At 51.2% G+C, this 18,950-nt stretch overlaps 1 protein-coding gene across 1 annotated transcript in view; it reads left to right on the forward strand.

Annotated features, from left to right (window-relative positions):
* Positions 1 to 203: 203 nt before the first annotated feature.
* Positions 204 to 18,950, forward strand: part of PTGIS (prostaglandin I2 synthase) — a 38,995-nt gene continuing 20,248 nt past the window's right edge. Inside the window, exons 1-5 of the mRNA XM_036244671.1 lie at positions 204 to 277; positions 10,821 to 10,944; positions 12,673 to 12,851; positions 14,810 to 14,953; positions 18,760 to 18,911. Of these exons, the coding sequence (XP_036100564.1) occupies positions 204 to 277; positions 10,821 to 10,944; positions 12,673 to 12,851; positions 14,810 to 14,953; positions 18,760 to 18,911 (673 nt within the window). The remainder of the gene's footprint in view (positions 278 to 10,820; positions 10,945 to 12,672; positions 12,852 to 14,809; positions 14,954 to 18,759; positions 18,912 to 18,950) is intronic.

The raw sequence follows: 18,950 nt of genomic DNA on the forward strand, positions 1-18,950 counted from the left end.
GGGGGTCCCCGAGAGCACCCAGCGACCCCTCGGGACCTGGGAGGGATGGGCGGCCCCGCTCCCCGCCCCTAAACGGGCCGGGCCCTCGGGCTGGAGGGAGGGCGCGGGGGCGGGGAGAGGCACCTGGGTGGGCGGGCGGCCCCCGGGCGGCCGCAGTCTCCGCCGCTGCTCGCTCGGCCCCGCAGGCTCGTGGCCGCCCCGCGATGTCCTGGGCCGTGCTCCTCGGCCTCCTGGCCGCGCTGCTGCTGCTGCTGCTGCTGACCCGCCGGCGCACGCGGTGAGTGCCCGGAGCCCCCGCGCCCCCGCCACACAAAGGGGGCGTCTCCGCCCCGCGCCGGCTGCAGCGGGGGATCGCGGAGCCAGCGGCAGGCCCAGGCCGGAGCCCCCGCCCCACTGTCCCGGAGGCCCCCGCCCCGGTGTCCCGGAGGCGCCCGCCCCACTGTCCCGGAGGCGCCCGCCCCACTGTCCCGGAGGCGCCCGCCCCACTGTCCCGGAGGCCCCCGCCCCGGTGCCCATTGTCACCCGCAGCCCCGGGGAGAGCCCCTGGGAGGTGGGGTCTAGGCGCCCCGCACAGGGGGCTCCCGCGCTTATCCCGCGAGGGACCGAGCCCACCGCCTCTGCGAAGTGGGGAGGGACGGCCAGGAAGGTGTGGGGACACGGCGAGCTCCCAGGAGGGACACCTACCGCGCACGCTCCATCGCCCGGTCGCGAGGAATCCCAGGTCTGGCCCAGAGCGCACGGGCTGGGACCTGCGGTGCCGGTCCAGGAGGGGAGCGAGGGTCTCTGGGTGGGGAATGGCGCGTGGACAGGCTCGGTGTGACCCCTCTGGAAGAAGCCCTCTCCCGCTCTTCAGCTGCTACCTGGATCCAGCATCCACTTGAGGTCAAACCCCGCTTTGCTCTCTGCAGTCCGTGGGTAGCCTCCTCCTCTCCATTACACAGATGGGAGGATCGAGGCCGGAGGCAGAGGCCCTGAGATGCCCTCCTACCAGCCCTGAACCCAACTTCCACGGGGCCCACTGACGTGGACGAGTAGGGTAGGCTCGCTATTTCCCTCTGCCAGGGGAGAAACCGAGGCCCAGGAAGGGGTCCCTCTCCCTAGAGGTCCCACGGCCTGGGCAGGTAGAAACAAGGAGAAATGTCTCAGCTTCCTAGTCCCAAAGGTTTTCCCGCTACATTGAGAATCTGCAATTTAGGAGAAAAAGTAAACGCGTACACTTCAAATCAGGGAGATGGCATTAGGTCTCTTTTTCTAAAACATTTAAAAAGTTAATCGGAATTGCACAAGGAAAAACTGAATACATTGGACTTACAACAAATATCCCATTAGGGATAAGCCCTTCTAACCACCCTTCCAACAATTCTGGACCTCTCTTGTTGATCCGTTGGGGGGCAACCTTCCAGATTATTTTAGAGGACATTTTTCATTTTAGACTAGTGTTGTAGCCAGAGAAGAGCTGCAGAGGTGGTACACAGAGTTCCCAAGTGCCCCTCACCCAGTTTTCGCTCTTGTTAACATTTCTCATTATAATATACATTCGTCAAAACTAAAAACCAACTCTGGTCTGTTACGACTAACCAAACTGCAGGCTTTATTTGAATTTCATCAGTTTTTCCGTTAATGTCTTCTTTCCATTCCAGGATCCAGTCCAGGGTGTCATATCTCTTCAGTCTCCCCTACTGTTTTTACAATTACACACATAGACATGAGCCTGTAACTAATACAGCGGAAGTGCTTGCCTGTGTGTGTGTGTGTGTGTGTGTGTGTGTGCGCGCGCGCACACACACACGGGTGCATTTGTTTAAATCGGGGTGTCTGAAAATTTCTGGAAACTTTTTATTTTTAGACAATATATTAGTTGAAATTTCCAAACAATAAGTTCATGATGGTTTTCTTCAACAACCAGACACCTTTTCAGGTGAAATTGAAAACCAGGTATTTGCCCTGGCCGGTTTGGCTCAGCAGTTGGAGCGACGGCCTGCGGTCCAGAGACACCCAGGTTCGGTTCCCGCGTGTACCTCGGTTGCAGTGTCCTGGTTGGGTCGTGCGGGTAGCAACCACTTGACGTGTCCCTTTCATGTCGATGTTTCTCTCTCTCTCTCCCTCCCACTCTATCTGAACAAAAAAATGGAAAAATGTCCTCGGGCGAGGATAAAAAAAAAAGAAAATCACGTATTCAATCCTTTGCCTGGGGGAAAATTAAAAAAAGACAACAAATAAGTTTTCTTATGATGAAATGAATTATTTCCCCTAAGTTTTCAGGCTTTTAGGAGACAGTGTAGAGGTGTTTTCAGACTTTACATTGTGTTTTTTTTTTTCATTCCAGATTTTAGTTATGACATCCCTTCATGTTGCTATGTGGAGATCTAATTCATTCTTTTGATTTTCTGTGGAGCATTCCATACTATGAATAGTGGCTCCTTTTTATTCCTGTCCCCGTTGACAGACTTTTAGGTTGTTTCCAGTGTTTTTGCTATTTCAGACCATGTGCTGTGGTTTTCCTGTGGGGCCTCCTGGTCTGTGCTTTTCTCCGGGGTGATGGGGGCAGCCATATAATACACGGAGTCTTGGAGGCATGGTACCTGTGTGCTCAATGTTTGGAAATTTCCAGCCTCTAGAAATAAGAACAAGTTGAGTAACTACGCTCTGCCTCAGTTTCCCAAACTTTAAAGTGGAGATGATGATGCTAATAGTTGAGAGTGAACTGCTGGGTTCGCAGGAATGCCAATTAAACATTATTTTAGCTAATTCTTGCCAGGTCCAGAGAGCTGCTTTATCTTTGCGGGTAAGTTGTTCATTTTTATATCTATGGGTGGCTTAGGAAGGTCAACAAGTGGGTATTGGGGAGAAGTGTGGGTATGGGGGTCACTGACAGTTGGGAGACAGTTGCATGGATTGTAGGGAGACCCCAGGAGGACCCCAATTTAAGCTCCCAGTGTCATTTCCTCCTTCCGACTTAGTGAGGGACACTCTTGTTACCCTCATTTTACAGAGAAGGAAACGGGGGCTCAGAGAGGCCAAGCAACTTACTCACAGTCTTTCTGGATTAAAAATCTGGGCTGCGGGAAGTTTTAATTCCCAGGAAAAATGAATTCTCACTCTTGGCATCCATTATATTTGTGATCTGAATGCTGAGAAGTCTTAGAACCACATCATGTTAAGATAGTAAGAGACACAACTATCACCAGAAGATTCTCTTTTTTTGTACAGATAGAGTGGGAGGGAGAGAGAGGAAGAGAGAGAGAGAGAGAAACATCGATGTGAAAGGGACACACATCGAGTGGCTGCCACCCGCATGACCAACCAGGGCCGGGGACAAACTGCAACCGAAGTACGTGCCCCTAGCGGGAACTGAACCCGGGTCTCTCCGGACCGCAGGCCGACGCTCTAACCGCTGAGCCAAACTGGCCAGGGCTCACCAGAAGATTCTTAAGAAAGGACAAATAGCCTGGCTGGTGTGGCTCAGTGGTTGAGCGTCGACATATGTATCAAGAGGTCACCGGTTTGGGTTCGATTCCTGGTCAGGGCACATGGCACATGCCCAGGTTGTGGGCCCGATCCCCACTGGGGGGCATGTGGGAGGCGGCCAATTGATGTTCTCTCTCATCCAAGGTTCTATCTCTCTCTCTCTTTCTAAAATCAATAAAGTAAAAAATATTTTAACAAAAGCAAAAACAAAAAGAAAAAAGAAAGGACCAATAACCAAGTGTTGGAAAAAGAGGTGGATGATGCTGACGCGGTGTAGACAGTAATCTAAAATGTGGGTCAAAACAAGCAAGGTCCTGCACGTCCTTTGGCTCATTCCTTTCTCCTGCCCGCCCCTCCAGGTAATGCCGACAACCCCATTCTACAGCCCAGGCTTACAAACGCTAAGTGACCTTTTTCAGGTCACACAGAAATTCTATCCCACACCTAGCCAGTTCCAAAATGTATGCTTCTCCCAGTGAAAGAATAAAAGCACTACTTTAGCCGGTCAACAACTCTGTCTTTAACCTGTGGCTTTGTTCCTTTTAGAATGAAAAAAATTTACTTATGAAAAATGTCAACTATGCAGATAAATAGAATAGTATAGGAACGCCCATGTATGCATCACCTTGATTTGACAGTTGTCAACATTAAAACAATTAGATGTCATGTCTTACCACTAATATCTTAGCATACATGTCAAAAAACAATGACAATTGTCATTGTTATCTTAAGACTATAAAAAATAATTCTTAACGTCAGCTAGTTCCGAGTCTAACTTCACGTTTCTGCAGTTACGGCAAGTACTGTAAAGCCCCGCTTGATAACTGATAACAGTGCGTGTTTCATCCTGGGAGAGGTGGTGAGCTGGGAGTTAGGAGTCACTGCTGTGGCCGTTGCGGCTCTGATCTGCCTTGGATCGAAGCCTCCTTGCTTTCCCAGCCCTGGTTTCTCCTGCTCTGAGCTGGCTCGCGTAGCTGATCTCTCCCGCCCCAGCCGCTTCGCCAGGCTGAGTGCATCTCTTCCTCTTTGGGCTTGTGTGACTGCTGTGGGGAACCTTGAGAGAGGTCTTCTGGGTGGGAAGCCCCTTTTAGAGGGGCCAGAGACCACAAGAGGCATTGGTTAAGGGCTCCTGCTGGTTCAAGGGCTGATCTGGGTCCTTGCAGAGTATGGAGTTTCTAGGAGCAAATACATGTCTCCTTCCAACATGTACTAACCAGAGGTCACCAAATGGTGGTCCACGGCTGGATTTGGTGCCAGATGGGTCTGGTGTGTACCCCATAGCACAAGGGGAGAGAACTGGGGTCCCACACAAAAAACTCCAGATTTTCAGCTTCTTGTGGAAAAAATTGGAAGATCTAGTAACACTTGCCTGGGATTCAGTAGCAGAGCCCTCTCTAAACCTTGCCACAGTCTCTACCACTCCCTATTGCCTCTCTCCAACACACAGCTGTTCTGCTTATTGCTATATTTGCTCTACTGTTTTTTCTTATTTCAAGAAACAATTCTCTGAACCTGTGTCTATTACAAAAACAGGAAAACAAAAAATTAAGCAAGATGGTCACATGCTGTTTCTGTTCAGTGGGGGGGGGGGTCAATGAGAGGGGGCATGAAAGAGGGGAAGGGAGGCTCTTGATTAACAGCAGACAGCCTACAGGTGGGCTCTGGAGAAAGAATGGGTTACGCAGTCTAAACAGTAGCTCAGGTTGTTTCAACTCAGCTGGACAGCAACCAGCCCCTTTCTGTTCTTCCATGAAATCCTCCCAGGCCCTGAGGCCCTGAACTGAGTTAAAACTGCTGGACAAGGAGGTTGGGCAATCCCCCAACACTGCACAGTAAAATGCAGCCTCTGCCCTGGGCGAGCGAGAAAATGGATTATGTCAGGTGCTTAACCTGCACCAGCTCCCTTAACCCTCTTAGCAACTCCGGGAGGCAGGTGCTGCTCATTGAGCACCACCTGTGTACATGATTAATTCATCTGACACATATTTATTCAGCGCCTACTGTGGGCCAGGCACAGTGGAACTTTCCTGGTGAAGTGTGATACTTTATGAGACTCAAAGGTGGGTGAGAGCCATCTTTGACTCTTGCCCCTGATTTGCGAAGGGTCGGATGGAGAGAGACAGGGCAGGTGGCAGGGTTGGCAGTAGGGTCTGTGAGTGAGGAACACCCAGTTTTTGGAGGACGTCACGTGGTGGTAATTAAAACCACAGGAGAAAATCAGAAAAGGTGCCTTGGTGTCTAAATCAGAAAGGCAGGCGACAATTAGCTATGTGGGCAGGAGCTGGGTCAAGCCCTACATCCCTGTCCCACCCCCTCCCCCAGGGCCTGGCAGTGCCAGAAAACAGTGAGAGTGTCCCAGGGAGAGGCTAGATACCGCAGACCCCAAAATAGAGCCTCCTTCACCCTCCTGGCCAGGCTGAGTCACACTGGAATGTGAGTTAGATTGAGGGCCCTGGGCTGGAGGAGCCCACGGCCGGCGGCAGCAGGGTCAGATGCCTGGGCCCCCACCTTCCTGCCTTTGTCTGCAGCTCCTTCGGGCTTTTCTGGGGAAGATAAAAGCTGCCAGAAACAACACCTGGCTTGCTGGGAGCTCAGGCAGCAGCTGGGATAAAGGGCAGGAAAGGAAGCCCCGGCCCCACCCGCGTCCCCAAAGAGGTCTTGGGGTGGTGGGACCCTCAGCTCCTGCATTTGGGCAGGTCACTGAAACCACTCTTGACTTAGTTTCCTCATCTGTAAAGTGAGGATGCAAATGTCCACTTGGGGTGACTTGAGGCCAGGATAGCATCTCTGCAACCAGACCTGCCTGGATAGAATCAGATCCTCTGCAGTGACTCAGCCCCTCTGCCTCAGTTCCATCTGCTGTGAAATGGGCTTGAATCTTTCCTTCCTCAGAGGGTGACACAGCCCGGGCTCGGTAAGTATTAGCCTTTATTACCAGCAAGGAAACAGGTGGAATGTGCATAGTACCCGACATATCGTCGTTACTCAATAAATGGCACCCGGGTGACTAATTGGTCCTGCTTCTCAGGTCCACTCAGGTGCCCCCTGGCCACGAGGTGCCAGACAGACACTCACTGTTCTTTCTGTAATCACAGCCTGATGTGGTCAGTATGTTGTCACTCCCATTTTCCAGATGAGGAAACTGAGGTATGGCGAAGCAAAGTCACACAGCCTGCAAGAGCGTGGCTGAGATGTGAAGCCAGGAAGCGTGGTGCTGGAGTCGAGCGCATCACCACCGCGCCCTCCGCTTCTCGTGCAGAAAACACTGCTCCTGTGTCCTGGGTCTCTGGGCTGGTGCGCCCTGGGCTGACGGGTTACTCCAGTCCCAGGCTCTGCCAGTACGACATCTTACCTTTAAATGGAGCCTTCTGGAGAAGTGGCCTTGACCCAGGGTCTTACGAAAAGGAGGTACCTGTTACCTCCCTGGTAGCCCCTTAGAATTCTGGACCTATGACTTTGCAAGTGTCCTCAATCATGGGCTCAGGCAGAGTGAGGGCCGGGGAGAGAGGAGGATGTGGCTGGGGAAGGCGCTTCCCAGCATCCTGAAACCCCACCTCTGGTTCTGCTCCCATATTTCCCAAGCTCTGGCTCTCAAATCTGACCATTCTCGCCATTCACCATCTGTCCCACCCTTTGGGTTATATTGTAGGATGGCCAGACTGAGGGGGCAGGAGCCATGGTGGAGGAAGGTGGAGAGGGAGGGGAAGAAGGATGAAGAGAAGTTGGTACTCCCCGGACGTCTGGAAGTGGGGGAGTTGGACGCTCGGACTGGCTCACTGGGGCCTGGGGCCTACACTTCTATTATTGCTCTCCTGGGTGATCACAATAGTCTCCTGACACATCTCCCTGCTGCCTTTCTCTCTGTTGCAACCTTTTAAAAGCATAACCACATCACTTCTCAACTCCCACTTCAAACCTTCCAGAGGATCCCCATCGCACTTGGCATACAAGCCACGCGCTCTCCTTGGCTTTCAGGCCCTCATGGTCCACAGTCATCTCCAGCATCGTCTCCTTCCTCTCACCTCCACATTCTCCACTCCAGCCACACTGGCTCCTGCCCTGGTGAAAACCTCACCAAGTGCGTTCCCACCCCAGAGCCTTTGCACTTGCTCTTCCTTCTGCCTGTAATGCTTTTCTCTCCTCTCCTCCATTGTACTTCCTTCTTATCCTTGGGTCTTGGCTCACATGGTACCTCCTTGGAGAGGCCCTTCCTACCACCATGTCTAAACTAGACCCCTCACTATCTCATATCACCCTTCTTTTTTTCCTTTAATGAGATCTAATGCATGTATTATAAAATTCACACTTTTAAAATATACAATTTAGCTCTAGTCAGTTTGGCTCAGCCGTTAGAGCATTGGACTGTGGACCAAAGAGTTGTGGGTTTGATCCTGGTCAAGGACACGTGCCTCAGTTGCAGGTTTGATCCCTGGTCCCAGTTGGGGTCATGCGGGAGGCAACTAGTTGATGTCTCTCTCCTGTCACAGTGATGTTTCTCTCTCTCTCTCTCTCCCCCAGTCTATCTGAAAATCAATGGAAAAATATCCTTGGTTGAGGATTAAAAATATATAATTAAAAAATAAAATGATAAAATAAAATACATAATTCAGTAGTTTTTAGTGTATTCACAGGATTGCGCAACTATCATCACTGTCACTCCAGAATATTTTCATCATTCCAATAAGAAACGCTGTGCCCATCACTGCATTACCACCCCCCACCCCCCAGCCCTGGGCAACCACTAATCTACTTTCTATCTCTACTGATTTGCCTTTTCTGGACAGTCCACAGAAATAGAATCACACAGTGTGTGGCCTTTTGTGTCTGGCTTCTTTCACGTAGCACAGCGGCCCTGAGACTCTTCCACATTATGGCATGATTTAGTGCTTCACCCTTTTTATGGCTGAATAATGTTCCCAGGCATGAGTAGACCACACTTTGTTTACCCATTCATCAGTCAGTGGACATTTGGGTTGGCTCCACTTTTTGGCTGTTCTGAACCATCCTGCTCTGAACAATAATGTACAAGTTTATGTATGAACATATGTTTTCAATTCTTAGGGGGTATATTGCTGGGTCACAGTAACTTTGTTTAACCTTTCAAGGGACGGCCAGGCTCATTTCCAAAGCAGTTGCACCATTTTACAATCCCGCCAGAAATATATGCATATTTCAGTTTCTCCGCGTCCTTGCCAGCATGTCTCCACCAACATGCCCCACCCCCCGCCTTTTTTTTTGCTGTTGTTAGATAAAAACTTGTTAGTGGGTGTGAAGTGGTACTGCATTGTGGATTCGATTCACATTCCCCTAATGATTAATGATGCTGAGCGTCTTTTCATGTGTTTATTGACCATTTGTGTCTCTTCTTTGGAGAACTGTCCATTCAAATCCCCCATGCATTTTTAAGTTGGGCTATTTTTCTTTCCATTGTTGAGTTACATCTTCTTTATCACACGTCTCACTCTCTGAAACAATTTTGCTTTTTGTCTGTCTCTCCTTGTTAGTATGTATAGCCAATGAAGTCAGGGATCTTGTCTGTCCTGTTCACCACTGTGTCTCCAGCACCCCAAACGGTATCTGCTTCATAGTTACTGTTTGATGAGGGGATGAATGAATCCACAGTGAGAAGAAGAGGGTGGGATGATTCACTAACTCATTCAGCAGACAGGGAGCTTTCTGCATCCCTGGGGTTCTGATCCTTATAAGACTGGGTTTCGGGACCCCCTTGGTCCACTGTGAGCACCAGCTATACAATATTGTGAGGCTCATTTAGTGATAATGACACACCTCTCCTTAGCTAACAGTCCCTCCCTCGGAGGGTGGTGGACAAGATGAGTGTCCACACACCACTTCATACTCACTGAGCGCTTGGCCAAGGGCAGGGCCCAGTGGAATGCAATATAAGTTTTAATGGTTTAGCTTTTATCTTTTGCTGTGTAACAAGTTATCACACACTTAGCAGCTTAAAGCAGCACCACTGATTAGCTCACAGTCTGGCAAGTCAATCATTGTGTAGCTGGGTTCTCTGCTCAGAGCTAATAAGGCTGAAATCAAGGTGTAGTTGAGGCTGCCTTCCTGTTGGGAACCTCCAGGGAAGAATCTGGCTGAATTCAGTTCCTTGCGGTTGTGGGACTGAGGTCCCCATTTCCTTGCTTGCTGTCAGACAAGGTCTACTGAGACTCCTAGAGGCCACCTGCATTCCTTGCCATGTGGCCTCTTCCATCTTCAAAGCCAGCAACAGAAACTCTCCCTGATGTCAGGTCTCTCTTATGCGTTGAGTCTCTTGCCAGGAAGAGCCCTGTCTCTTGTAAGCCCCGTGTCCACCTGATTAGGTCAGGCCCACTAGGAGAATTGTTCTTTCTTAAGGTCAACTGTACCATCTATCCCCCACTCAGTAGGAGGGAATTATACAAGGGTATATATAGGTCATCATGGAATTCTGTCTATCATAGTGAGCTGTAGCTGTTATTAAATTATCAGAGGAGTTGTTCTGCTCTTACAGATGATTCAACCTTGACTATTACACACCCAGCCTTCCCACCCCCAGGCTGAGCTAGCATGTACCCCTGGGACATTCCCTCTGGCCACGGGCCTGACCACAGGCCTGGCCTCTAGCCACCTGAGCTAACTCAGATTCTGAGCCAGTGAGGGGCAGTCAGGGGTCAGTGATGAGGCCCATCCTTCTACTGCCTTCTCCCTTCCAGCCATGTTCTCCAGTCTCATCCTTTCTCTGTGGGTGTGGCAGGAATGTGAGAGGACCAAAACCCTGGTCTCTGCTGGCTGAAACAGACAACTCTGTATCTTTATCTACTGCGGTCTGGAAAGTTCACTTTTACCCTTAGAGAGATGACCATCTCCATCAACTTCTGTTCTCAGCCCCTATGGTCCATTCTCTACTTATAACCAAAAGGATCCTATTAAGAAAAAAACTAAGCCAAATCTTGTCCCTATTTTTTTCCAAACTCTCATGGGTCCCACCTAACTGAGACAAAGCTAAGTCCTCACAGCTGACTACAAGGACCTGCATGGTCTGGGCCTTGTTACCGCTCTGGCCTCCACATCTGCTACTTCTCCTTGCTCCCTCCAATCCAGCCACCTTGGCCTCTATACTGTTATTTGAACCCACCAGTCATGATCCCACCTCAGGGCCTTTGCACTGGTTCTTTCTATCTGAAGGCTCTTCTTCCAGATATCTACATGGCTTCCTCTCTCACCACTTTCAGGACTTTGGTCAAGGTTCTCCTCAGGGAAGCCTGCCCTACCCTCTCTATTTAAAACCACACCCCATGTCCTCCATACTTTATTCTCGTCTCTGTTTTATCAAATGGTGATAAGCACTGTGGTTTCTACAGGCGACCTGGTGAGCCTCCCCTGGATCTGGGCAGTATCCCCTGGTTGGGCTATGCCTTGGAGTTTGGAAAAGATGCTGCCAGCTTCCTCACCAGGATGAAGGAGAAGCACGGTGATATCTTTACTGTAAGTACCTCCTGTGCCTCTTGGGAGGGAAGGGATGCGCACCTGGGCCTGTCCTACCAGATATTTACTGATCCCTCCAACACCCATCCTTGCACTAACCCACTCATTCAACATCCTTCCAGTGGTCCCACCAACTTTCTATTCACATGTCTCACCAACTGTACATCCAATGATTATCTAACACTCTTCCCTTCGTTATCCCTCTAGCGTCTTCCCAACATTGAGCTATGCAGTCATTCCATGTCTGTTCCTTACATGTACATCCATATAACTCACTTCTATCCATTCATTCAACTTTCATCTGTCCAACATCCACCCATCCATACAACATCTATTCGTCTGCCTATCTACCCAATATCTAAGCAGCACCCTTCCATCCTCGTAGCCACCCCACAGTTATTTATATGTTCCATGTCCATTACACCTCCATCTATCCACTCATCCATCCATCTTTCCATACACCTCTCCAGCATTTGTCCATCCTCCATGTATCCATCATCTATCCCTCTCTACATCTCCCCAGATTTATCCAGCACTCTCCCACTCACATACCTAATATCTATCCAACTTTCATTTGTATGTTCAATTTCCACCAACTTCCATTCTTCTACTTGTCTACCTGTGTTTCCATCCATCTGCCACTATTCACCCAACATTCTGTTATCTATCCATTCCATATAGATTTATTTATATCTCCATCTTTCCATCCCTTCAACATCCAAATAACCACCACCCATCCATCCGTCTTCCATGTATTCTTCCAACTTTTTCTATTCATCCAACAGTCATCCTTCAATCTGTTTATCAATATCCACTTAGCATCCTGCCATCCATGTACCCAACATTCACCCATACATTTAGTTTCCAACCAGCCCCTAGCTGCCTATCCATCCATCCTTCCGCCCAACATGCATTCAGTGGCATATCCCACCACTTATCCCTCATCTAACAATCCATCCAGTAGCATTTTTTCCTGGACATTGGCCTGTATCTTATAAGAGAGTTTCATTAATGTGACTCACAGACCATACTTTGAAAACAGGGCCAGGGCAGTTAGAATTGTGTGACCCCTGCACAGACATTTGAGGGGAAGTGCCCTTACCTTTGTTGACTGCAGGATTACACTGCTCTCCAGGGCTGTTTCCTTCTCTTCTGGGGCAGAGTTTATGTACAGAGCTCAGCCTCCCAAAGAAGTGGGTCCTGCTTGCACATCCACCAGCATTGACCCACCAGCATCCATTTTTTCTTCCTTCCTGTCATTCATTTATCCACCCATCTATCCATCCACCCATTTATAATTTATCTACTAGCATTTATCCACCAACATTCTTCTGTTCGTTTGTCCATTCACCCATGCACCCATGCCCCCATCCACCCATTCACCTGTGATGCACACACATCCATCTGCTGCCTTCTGTGGGCAGACTCCCTCCTGGCTGCTGGACATATGACAGTGACCAAGATAACCATGGCAGGTGCTCAAGAACTCTGCCGCTTCTCGGCTGTGTGATCTCGGGCACGTTCCGTGCCTTCTCTAAGCCTCACTTTTCCGCTGTAAATCGGTGAGTGATGGTCCCAACCTCACAGGGCGGTCTGAGGGGTAGATGAAAGACTGTCGTCCGTTAAGGACCTGATGGGGCCAGTGCTTGGCACAGGGTGAGCCCTTGGCCACTGAGAGCTGCTGTTGTTCACAGCAGTACTCCTCACTCTAACCTGCCAACTTCCCAGGTGCTGGTGGGGGGCAGGTACGTCACTGTCCTCCTGGACCCACACTCCTACGACTCGGCAGTGTGGGAGCCTCGCACGAAGCTGGATTTCCACGCCTATGCCGTCTTCCTCATGGAGCGGATTTTCGATGTGCAGCTCCCACATTACAACCCCAGTGATGAGAAGGCCAAGATGAAACCGTGAGTGGCCAACAGTACCTGCGGGTGGGCCGGCTGGCTGATCTGCTTCTCCCTGCGGGTTCGAGTTGTGCTCGTCTCCACAATAGGTGTCCAGTAAAGACATTTTGTTTCAAAGAAACAAACAAAAACAAGAGAAAAAACAACCCAAAATAATTGGGCTGAGGAAGAACTCATTAATTCTTAGGAGGCAGCTTTGATTTGAGTAGGAGGAGATCAGGCTTTGGGTCAGGCAGACCTAGATCCAAACCACAGCTCCACCCCTTCTTAGCCTTGTGACTTTGGACAAGTCACCCCCCCCTCTGAGCCTCTGTTTTCCGTATCGCAAAGTGAAGGGAGGTGGGTGGGACGGTTAATATTTTTGAGTCCATATTCTGTGCCAGGCATCATGCTTGATCTCATTATCTTTACAACAATGCTGGAGGGTAAGTAACTTATAGCCCCGTTTTATAGATGAGGCCTCGGGCTCAGAGAAGTGACTTGCCCTGGGTCACACAGCTGGGGAGTGGTGCAGGTCCTGCAATGTAAGGAATGCTTACATCAACAAGAGGACAGGTGAGCACATTCACCCTGTATTCATTCAGCAAACATCCGAGGACCCGCTAAACACTGCGCACCACCCTAGATGCAGGGGCTGCAGAATGATGCCACCGCCATCTGAGGACACCTACCATATGCCAGGTGTTTGATAGGCACACTTTCATATTTGTGCAATAGCCTCAAGAGGTAGGCGTTGTTATTCTCGTATTACAAGTGAGGACACGGGAGCTCAGAGAGGTGAAGTGACTTGCTCAAAGTCAACCACTAATAAGGTGCCGGAACTGGGATTTGAACCCAAGCCCATCATTCTCCTCCACCCAAGACACTGAGGAGATGAGACTCTGCATCTACCCTGCAGAGATGTGCAGTCTGATGGTAGTTAGTGGTCTGTGGCTAGAAGGCCAGGTTTTGCAGGACTGCTACAGCTGAGGAAAGGCCAGCATTATGAGGCGAACATTGATGAGACGCAATGCCCAATCTGACCTTGGCCTTGTGGGACAGCTACTAGGAGTGTTCTGGGCCTGAGGGTCCTGGATCCTGCCATTCCAAGGGGATCATGAAGGCCCATTAGCAACAAGAGCCCACAGTTCACTGCCTTCTACCTCACCACCCAGGGGGGGACCCGTTTCCTCCAGTGTCTGACCCCCAGAGTTTTGGGAAATTTCTCACAAGTTGGCATTATGTTTTCTGGGCATGGTTATCACATCTGCTAAAGGCTACTTTCTCTGTTGAGAACTAGTGCCTGGAGTAGGATTGGGGGGAACAAGGTCAAAGTCAAGGTCAATCACAAGCTCCCATTTCTTGAGTACTTACAATGTGCCAGGAGCTGTCTTAAGCCCTTTACACACATGATCTCATATGGATCTTGTCTACTGTTAATCTAATAATGTTCCGACTTGAACATCCAAAAGCTTTAATTACCTGGAAATTCATGGGACCCCTCTGAAAGTGTTCTACTCTTGAGTTATCCAAGAACCTAGGGGTTTGCTCAGACTAAAGGGGTCCTTATCCAAGCTTGTGTGCCCCGAGGAGGGATAGACTATCGTGGTTAAGAGTTTAGACTCTGGATCAAGGTTTTAATCCCAGTTGTATTACTTACTGGTGGGGTGACCTTGGGCAAGTCACTTCCTTTTATGTCCCTGAGCTTCTCTGTCTGTAAAATGGGTGTCATGATAGTAACTGTTATTCCTAGAGTTGTCAAAAGATGAAATGAGATCATGGTGCTTAGCACAGTGAATAGTATTGGTCATCATTGTTGATGGTGATAGCAATAATATCACCTTGTTTAAGCCAATCCTCCTAAGACGCTCATTGCCAACAAGGAACCAGAGCCCTGCGGCCCTGAGGTTGGGGGAGGGAGGCACCTGTGTGCGGATGTGACCCTTATGAAGCAGCACTCACTTCTTCTCTCTCTGCCCCAGGACTCTCCTCCACAGAGACCTGCAGGCGCTCACGGAAGCCATGTACACCAACCTCCGCACTGTCCTGCTGGGCGACACCACAGACGCAGGCAGTGGCTGGCACGAGATGGGTCTCCTCGATTTCTCCTACAACTTTCTGCTCAGGTGAGCCCGGGCAGCCCCACTCTCCGGAGGGGAGCCCATTACTGCAGACCTGGGTCAGCCCTTAGCAGTGGGAACCATGAGGACACTCAAAGCAAAGATGGCAAGATGACCTTTTGCCTCCGGGAACCCAGGTATTTACCTGGCTCAGCCTGCGGGTCGTAAAGGAGACACAGGCCAAAACAAGAGGGTCCTGTTGGCTCTGGAATTTATTCTGCGTAAGATGAGTGACATCGGGGGCTTCCGCAGGGGCTTGACGTGGTTAGACTTACAGTGTTGAAAGCGCTCCTCGGCTGCTGGGTGGAGAGCTGGCCACAGGCCAGGTGTGTGGCAGCGAGACAGCCGCAGGAGGACCTGTTAGAGGGCCTGTAGCTGTGGTTGCCCAGGCGAGCGATCACGTGGCCTGGACGAGTGAGATGACAGGGACACGGTGAGACTTTGGGGCATGGAGTTGATGGGACCTGCTGAAGGATTTGAGTGGGGCGGTGGTGGAGGCATAGGCAGCGAGGGAAAGAACTCTGGTAAGGATAGTTCATTGATTTTTGGTGGTGCCATTGACTGGCTTTCATTAAAGAAGGGACATTTCAGCTCTAAAAAATGAGAGGGACACAGTTTCAGCATAAAGGACAGGCATTCGCTGACATATATGAGCACACAGCACATTTGTGACACGTGTGTGCATATAAGCAGGCTCAATCTGTGTTAACACCTTCAATCAGCAGCAGCTCTATGAGGCTGGTACTTTACAAACCCCATTTGACAGATAAGGAAACTGAGGCCTGGAGAGCTGGAGTCCGATTTGCCCAGAGCCATTTCATAGTTGGGGTCCTGGCAGGGCTGGCTGCAGACCCTACACTCTCAAGTGTGACCCTTGATGGGTAAGAGGTCCACATTTTTCTCATTTTCCCCTGGAGTGGTGCAGACACCATCAAGGGCTGTGACTGGTCTGAGTGCTGCTGCGTTGGCCCACCCTGTCGTGGTGGAGCAAACTGAGGTCCAGAAAGGGGCCGCTAAACCACCCAGCAAGCTCACAGCAAGGCAACTCCCAGGGCCCCTGGCTCCTGCCGCCCTGTCTCCCTGTGTGGGCAAAGACGTGAGAGAGGAAGCTGTGGCACCGGGGGAGGTGGGGATGGCATGGTGGCAGCTGGGTTTGTTTAGGCTCATGGAAACAGCAGGTATAGCACGGGGGTCAGATGTAAGTGGATCCCTGTGTCCATAGGACCTGAGGCTGGGGCTGGAGCTCCTGCCTCTTTGCCTGGCAGCCTAGGACCTTTTCACTGTCATCTGGAGCCCCTGAAATAGAAAGGGATGGGCGAGTTGGATGACGGTTCACATGGCCCCCAACCTTGAGATGCCACCACTTAAACCTTCCTATGTGGGCCCTTCCTCACTCAGAGTCATATCTAAAGTTCTGGCCTATAGGATCCTGCGTGATGTCCCCGACCTCTTCTGCTCTCATCCGCGCCTGGTGGCCCCATTGCTCTCTCCTCTGTCATCTCACCAGCCACCCTGCTGCCCCTGGAACAGGCCAGGCATACTCTGACCTCGAGACCTTGGCAGTTTCTGTTCCCGTGCCTGAGAATGCTGTGTCTTACATGTCTGCATGGCTCCCGCCTCACTTCATTCAAGCCTTATCTCACATGTCACCTCCTTCAGAGAGGCCTTTCTGGCATCCCGTTTAATATGCTGGCCCTCTCTCATTCCCTAGCTCATTCCAGCTTTTTCTCTATAGCTCCTGGCGCCACCTGTAGGTTATGTGTGTATTCACACTTGTAATTATTGTCTGTCTTCAGCAGATGATGTGTCCTTTTAATGTGGAGGTGCCTTCAGAAGGGCCCTGACTTCCATGGTGTGAAACTTTGTGGCCTTCTTGGTGTTTTTGTTTGGTTTATTTTCTGTTGCCTATTTTGGTAGAAATTATGTACAGGGCAAATGTTCTCTGCTTTAAGAAAAAAGCCAGTACAAGTGGGATGACAAACGGCGACAGGTGTTTCACGGCAGTGTCACTGGGCCCGTGGTGCCTGGTGAGCACCGCCTGACCCTGCCAGCTCTCTCCTGTCTGAAGGGGAGGCTGACTCGGGGCTTCCAGGCCTGACTGCGGCTCGGGGGCCAGATTCTGCCCTTTTTCGAGATGAGATGAGGGGGAAATCCAGACTGTGTGTGAAATTCCCCAAATGTTTAAACATACACTTAGTTTGCTTTTAGGAAAACTCTGTTGACCAAGCAAAACACATTTGTGGACTGAAGCCACTATGTGGGCTGCCCTTTACCACATCTGCCATGGGAAACAGGCCAGGGCCTCACATGTTTGGGGAGAAGGGGGAGAGAGTCCTCCTGAGCTGATGCGGAGGCACAAGTAGGTCAGTGGGTTAGACTCGGGGAGGAGCTTGTCTCAGCCGTCCTGAAGGAAGGGTGGTTTCCTCTTCGTCCAGTGGGACGGACAGATTGTGAGCTCTCCATCTCTGCCGGCATGCAAGCCGAGGCTGGGGGAGGGGGGAGGTGAGCAGGATGCAGGGGACAGGTGGACTGTAGCCTGATGACCCTGTAATTTTCTCCCAAGATCAGTGTTCTCAGCGTTACGTTCTAATTCACCATTCATCCACTCACCCTCTTGTCTGTTCGGCTGTCTACCATCCATCCACCCATCCCCCTTCCATCCATCCATCCATCCATCCATCCATCCATCCATCGGTCCATCCATCCATCCATCCATCCGTCCGCCCGTCCGTCCGTCCATCCATCCACCCATCAAACATGTATGCTCTGTGCCTGCACTGTGTGGGTAAGGGACAGAGTCTGGACTAGACGGGCCTGCCTCGGCCCCCCGCCTCCCTCGTTCTTGCATCCACCCTGTTCTTCTCAGGAAAATCCCTCTCCTGGGAGATCCAGGGACTAGAAGGATCTCAATGTAGAGGGGCTTTGGTGGTGTCTCTCCGCTTAGGCCCCAGCCAGCCCCTCCCACCACAGGTACAAAGTGAAAACCTGTGGTCTTTTCCCCAGGACTGAGGCTGGTGGACCTGGGGCTCCTGAAGCATTTGAAAGTAACTGGCGGAGAAAACATGTCCTGGAAGTGTTCCTGCAGGCGGGCGTGTGTGCGCGTGTGTGAGCATGTGTGTGTGCGCTTCTGCCCCGTCCCCTCACACTCCAGCTCCAGGACCTGGACCAGTGATACCTGGAAGCTGACTAGGCGGAGTTGCTCCCTTGGCTCTAGGCTTCACCCAGGCTGTGCCCTCTGCCAGAACCCTTGACCCCTCTCCTCCCCGCTGCTCACCCTGCAGGTCTCAGCTCAGACCCTGCCTCCCTCTGCAGGGGCAGGATCTCCTGGTCCATGACCCCGTCTCTCCCCACTGTCCCCCGCACTCTCTCTGCTCCGGCCTCACCAGCCTCCTTGCTGCTCCTCAATGCGCCCATCTCCTTCCTGCCCTGGGATACTGGTACCCACTGTCCCCTCTGCCTCCAACCCTCTTCCTCTCTGCTTTCCTGGTTGGCTCATCCTCATCCTTCAGGTTTCGGCTTCATGGTGAGCCCCTCCCCTCACCCCATATACCTCTGAGCTCCAGCTGACTTATTACTTGTTGACTCATTTCTCTTGTCTGTTGTCTGTCTGCTGCACTAGAGTGTCCGCTCCCAGAGGCCCCGAGGACCTTGTGTTTTGTTCACAGTGACTTCCCGGCCCGGAACAGTCGGGGCGTGTTAGTAGGAAAAGTAGGTGCTCATTGGGTGTGTGAATAAAGAGCTGGTAGGCTGCCATGGGAGGGTTTGGCTGGGAATGACCGAGGAGGAGCCCTGATCGGCTGTTTCTGCCCCAGAGCCGGCTACCTGACTCTTTACGGAGTCGAGGCCCTGCCCCGTACCCATCAGAGCCAGGCTCAGGACCGCGTCCACTCCGCCGACGTCTTCCACACCTTCCGCCAGCTCGATCTGCTGCTCCCCAAACTGGCACGCGGCTCCCTGTCCGTGGGTAAGCACGGGCCTGGGTGGGGGCCGGAGGGACTGGTGG

This window comes from Molossus molossus, unplaced genomic scaffold, assembly GCF_014108415.1.
Source record: "Molossus molossus isolate mMolMol1 unplaced genomic scaffold, mMolMol1.p scaffold_m16_p_6, whole genome shotgun sequence".
NCBI classification, from domain to species: domain Eukaryota; kingdom Metazoa; phylum Chordata; class Mammalia; order Chiroptera; family Molossidae; genus Molossus; species Molossus molossus.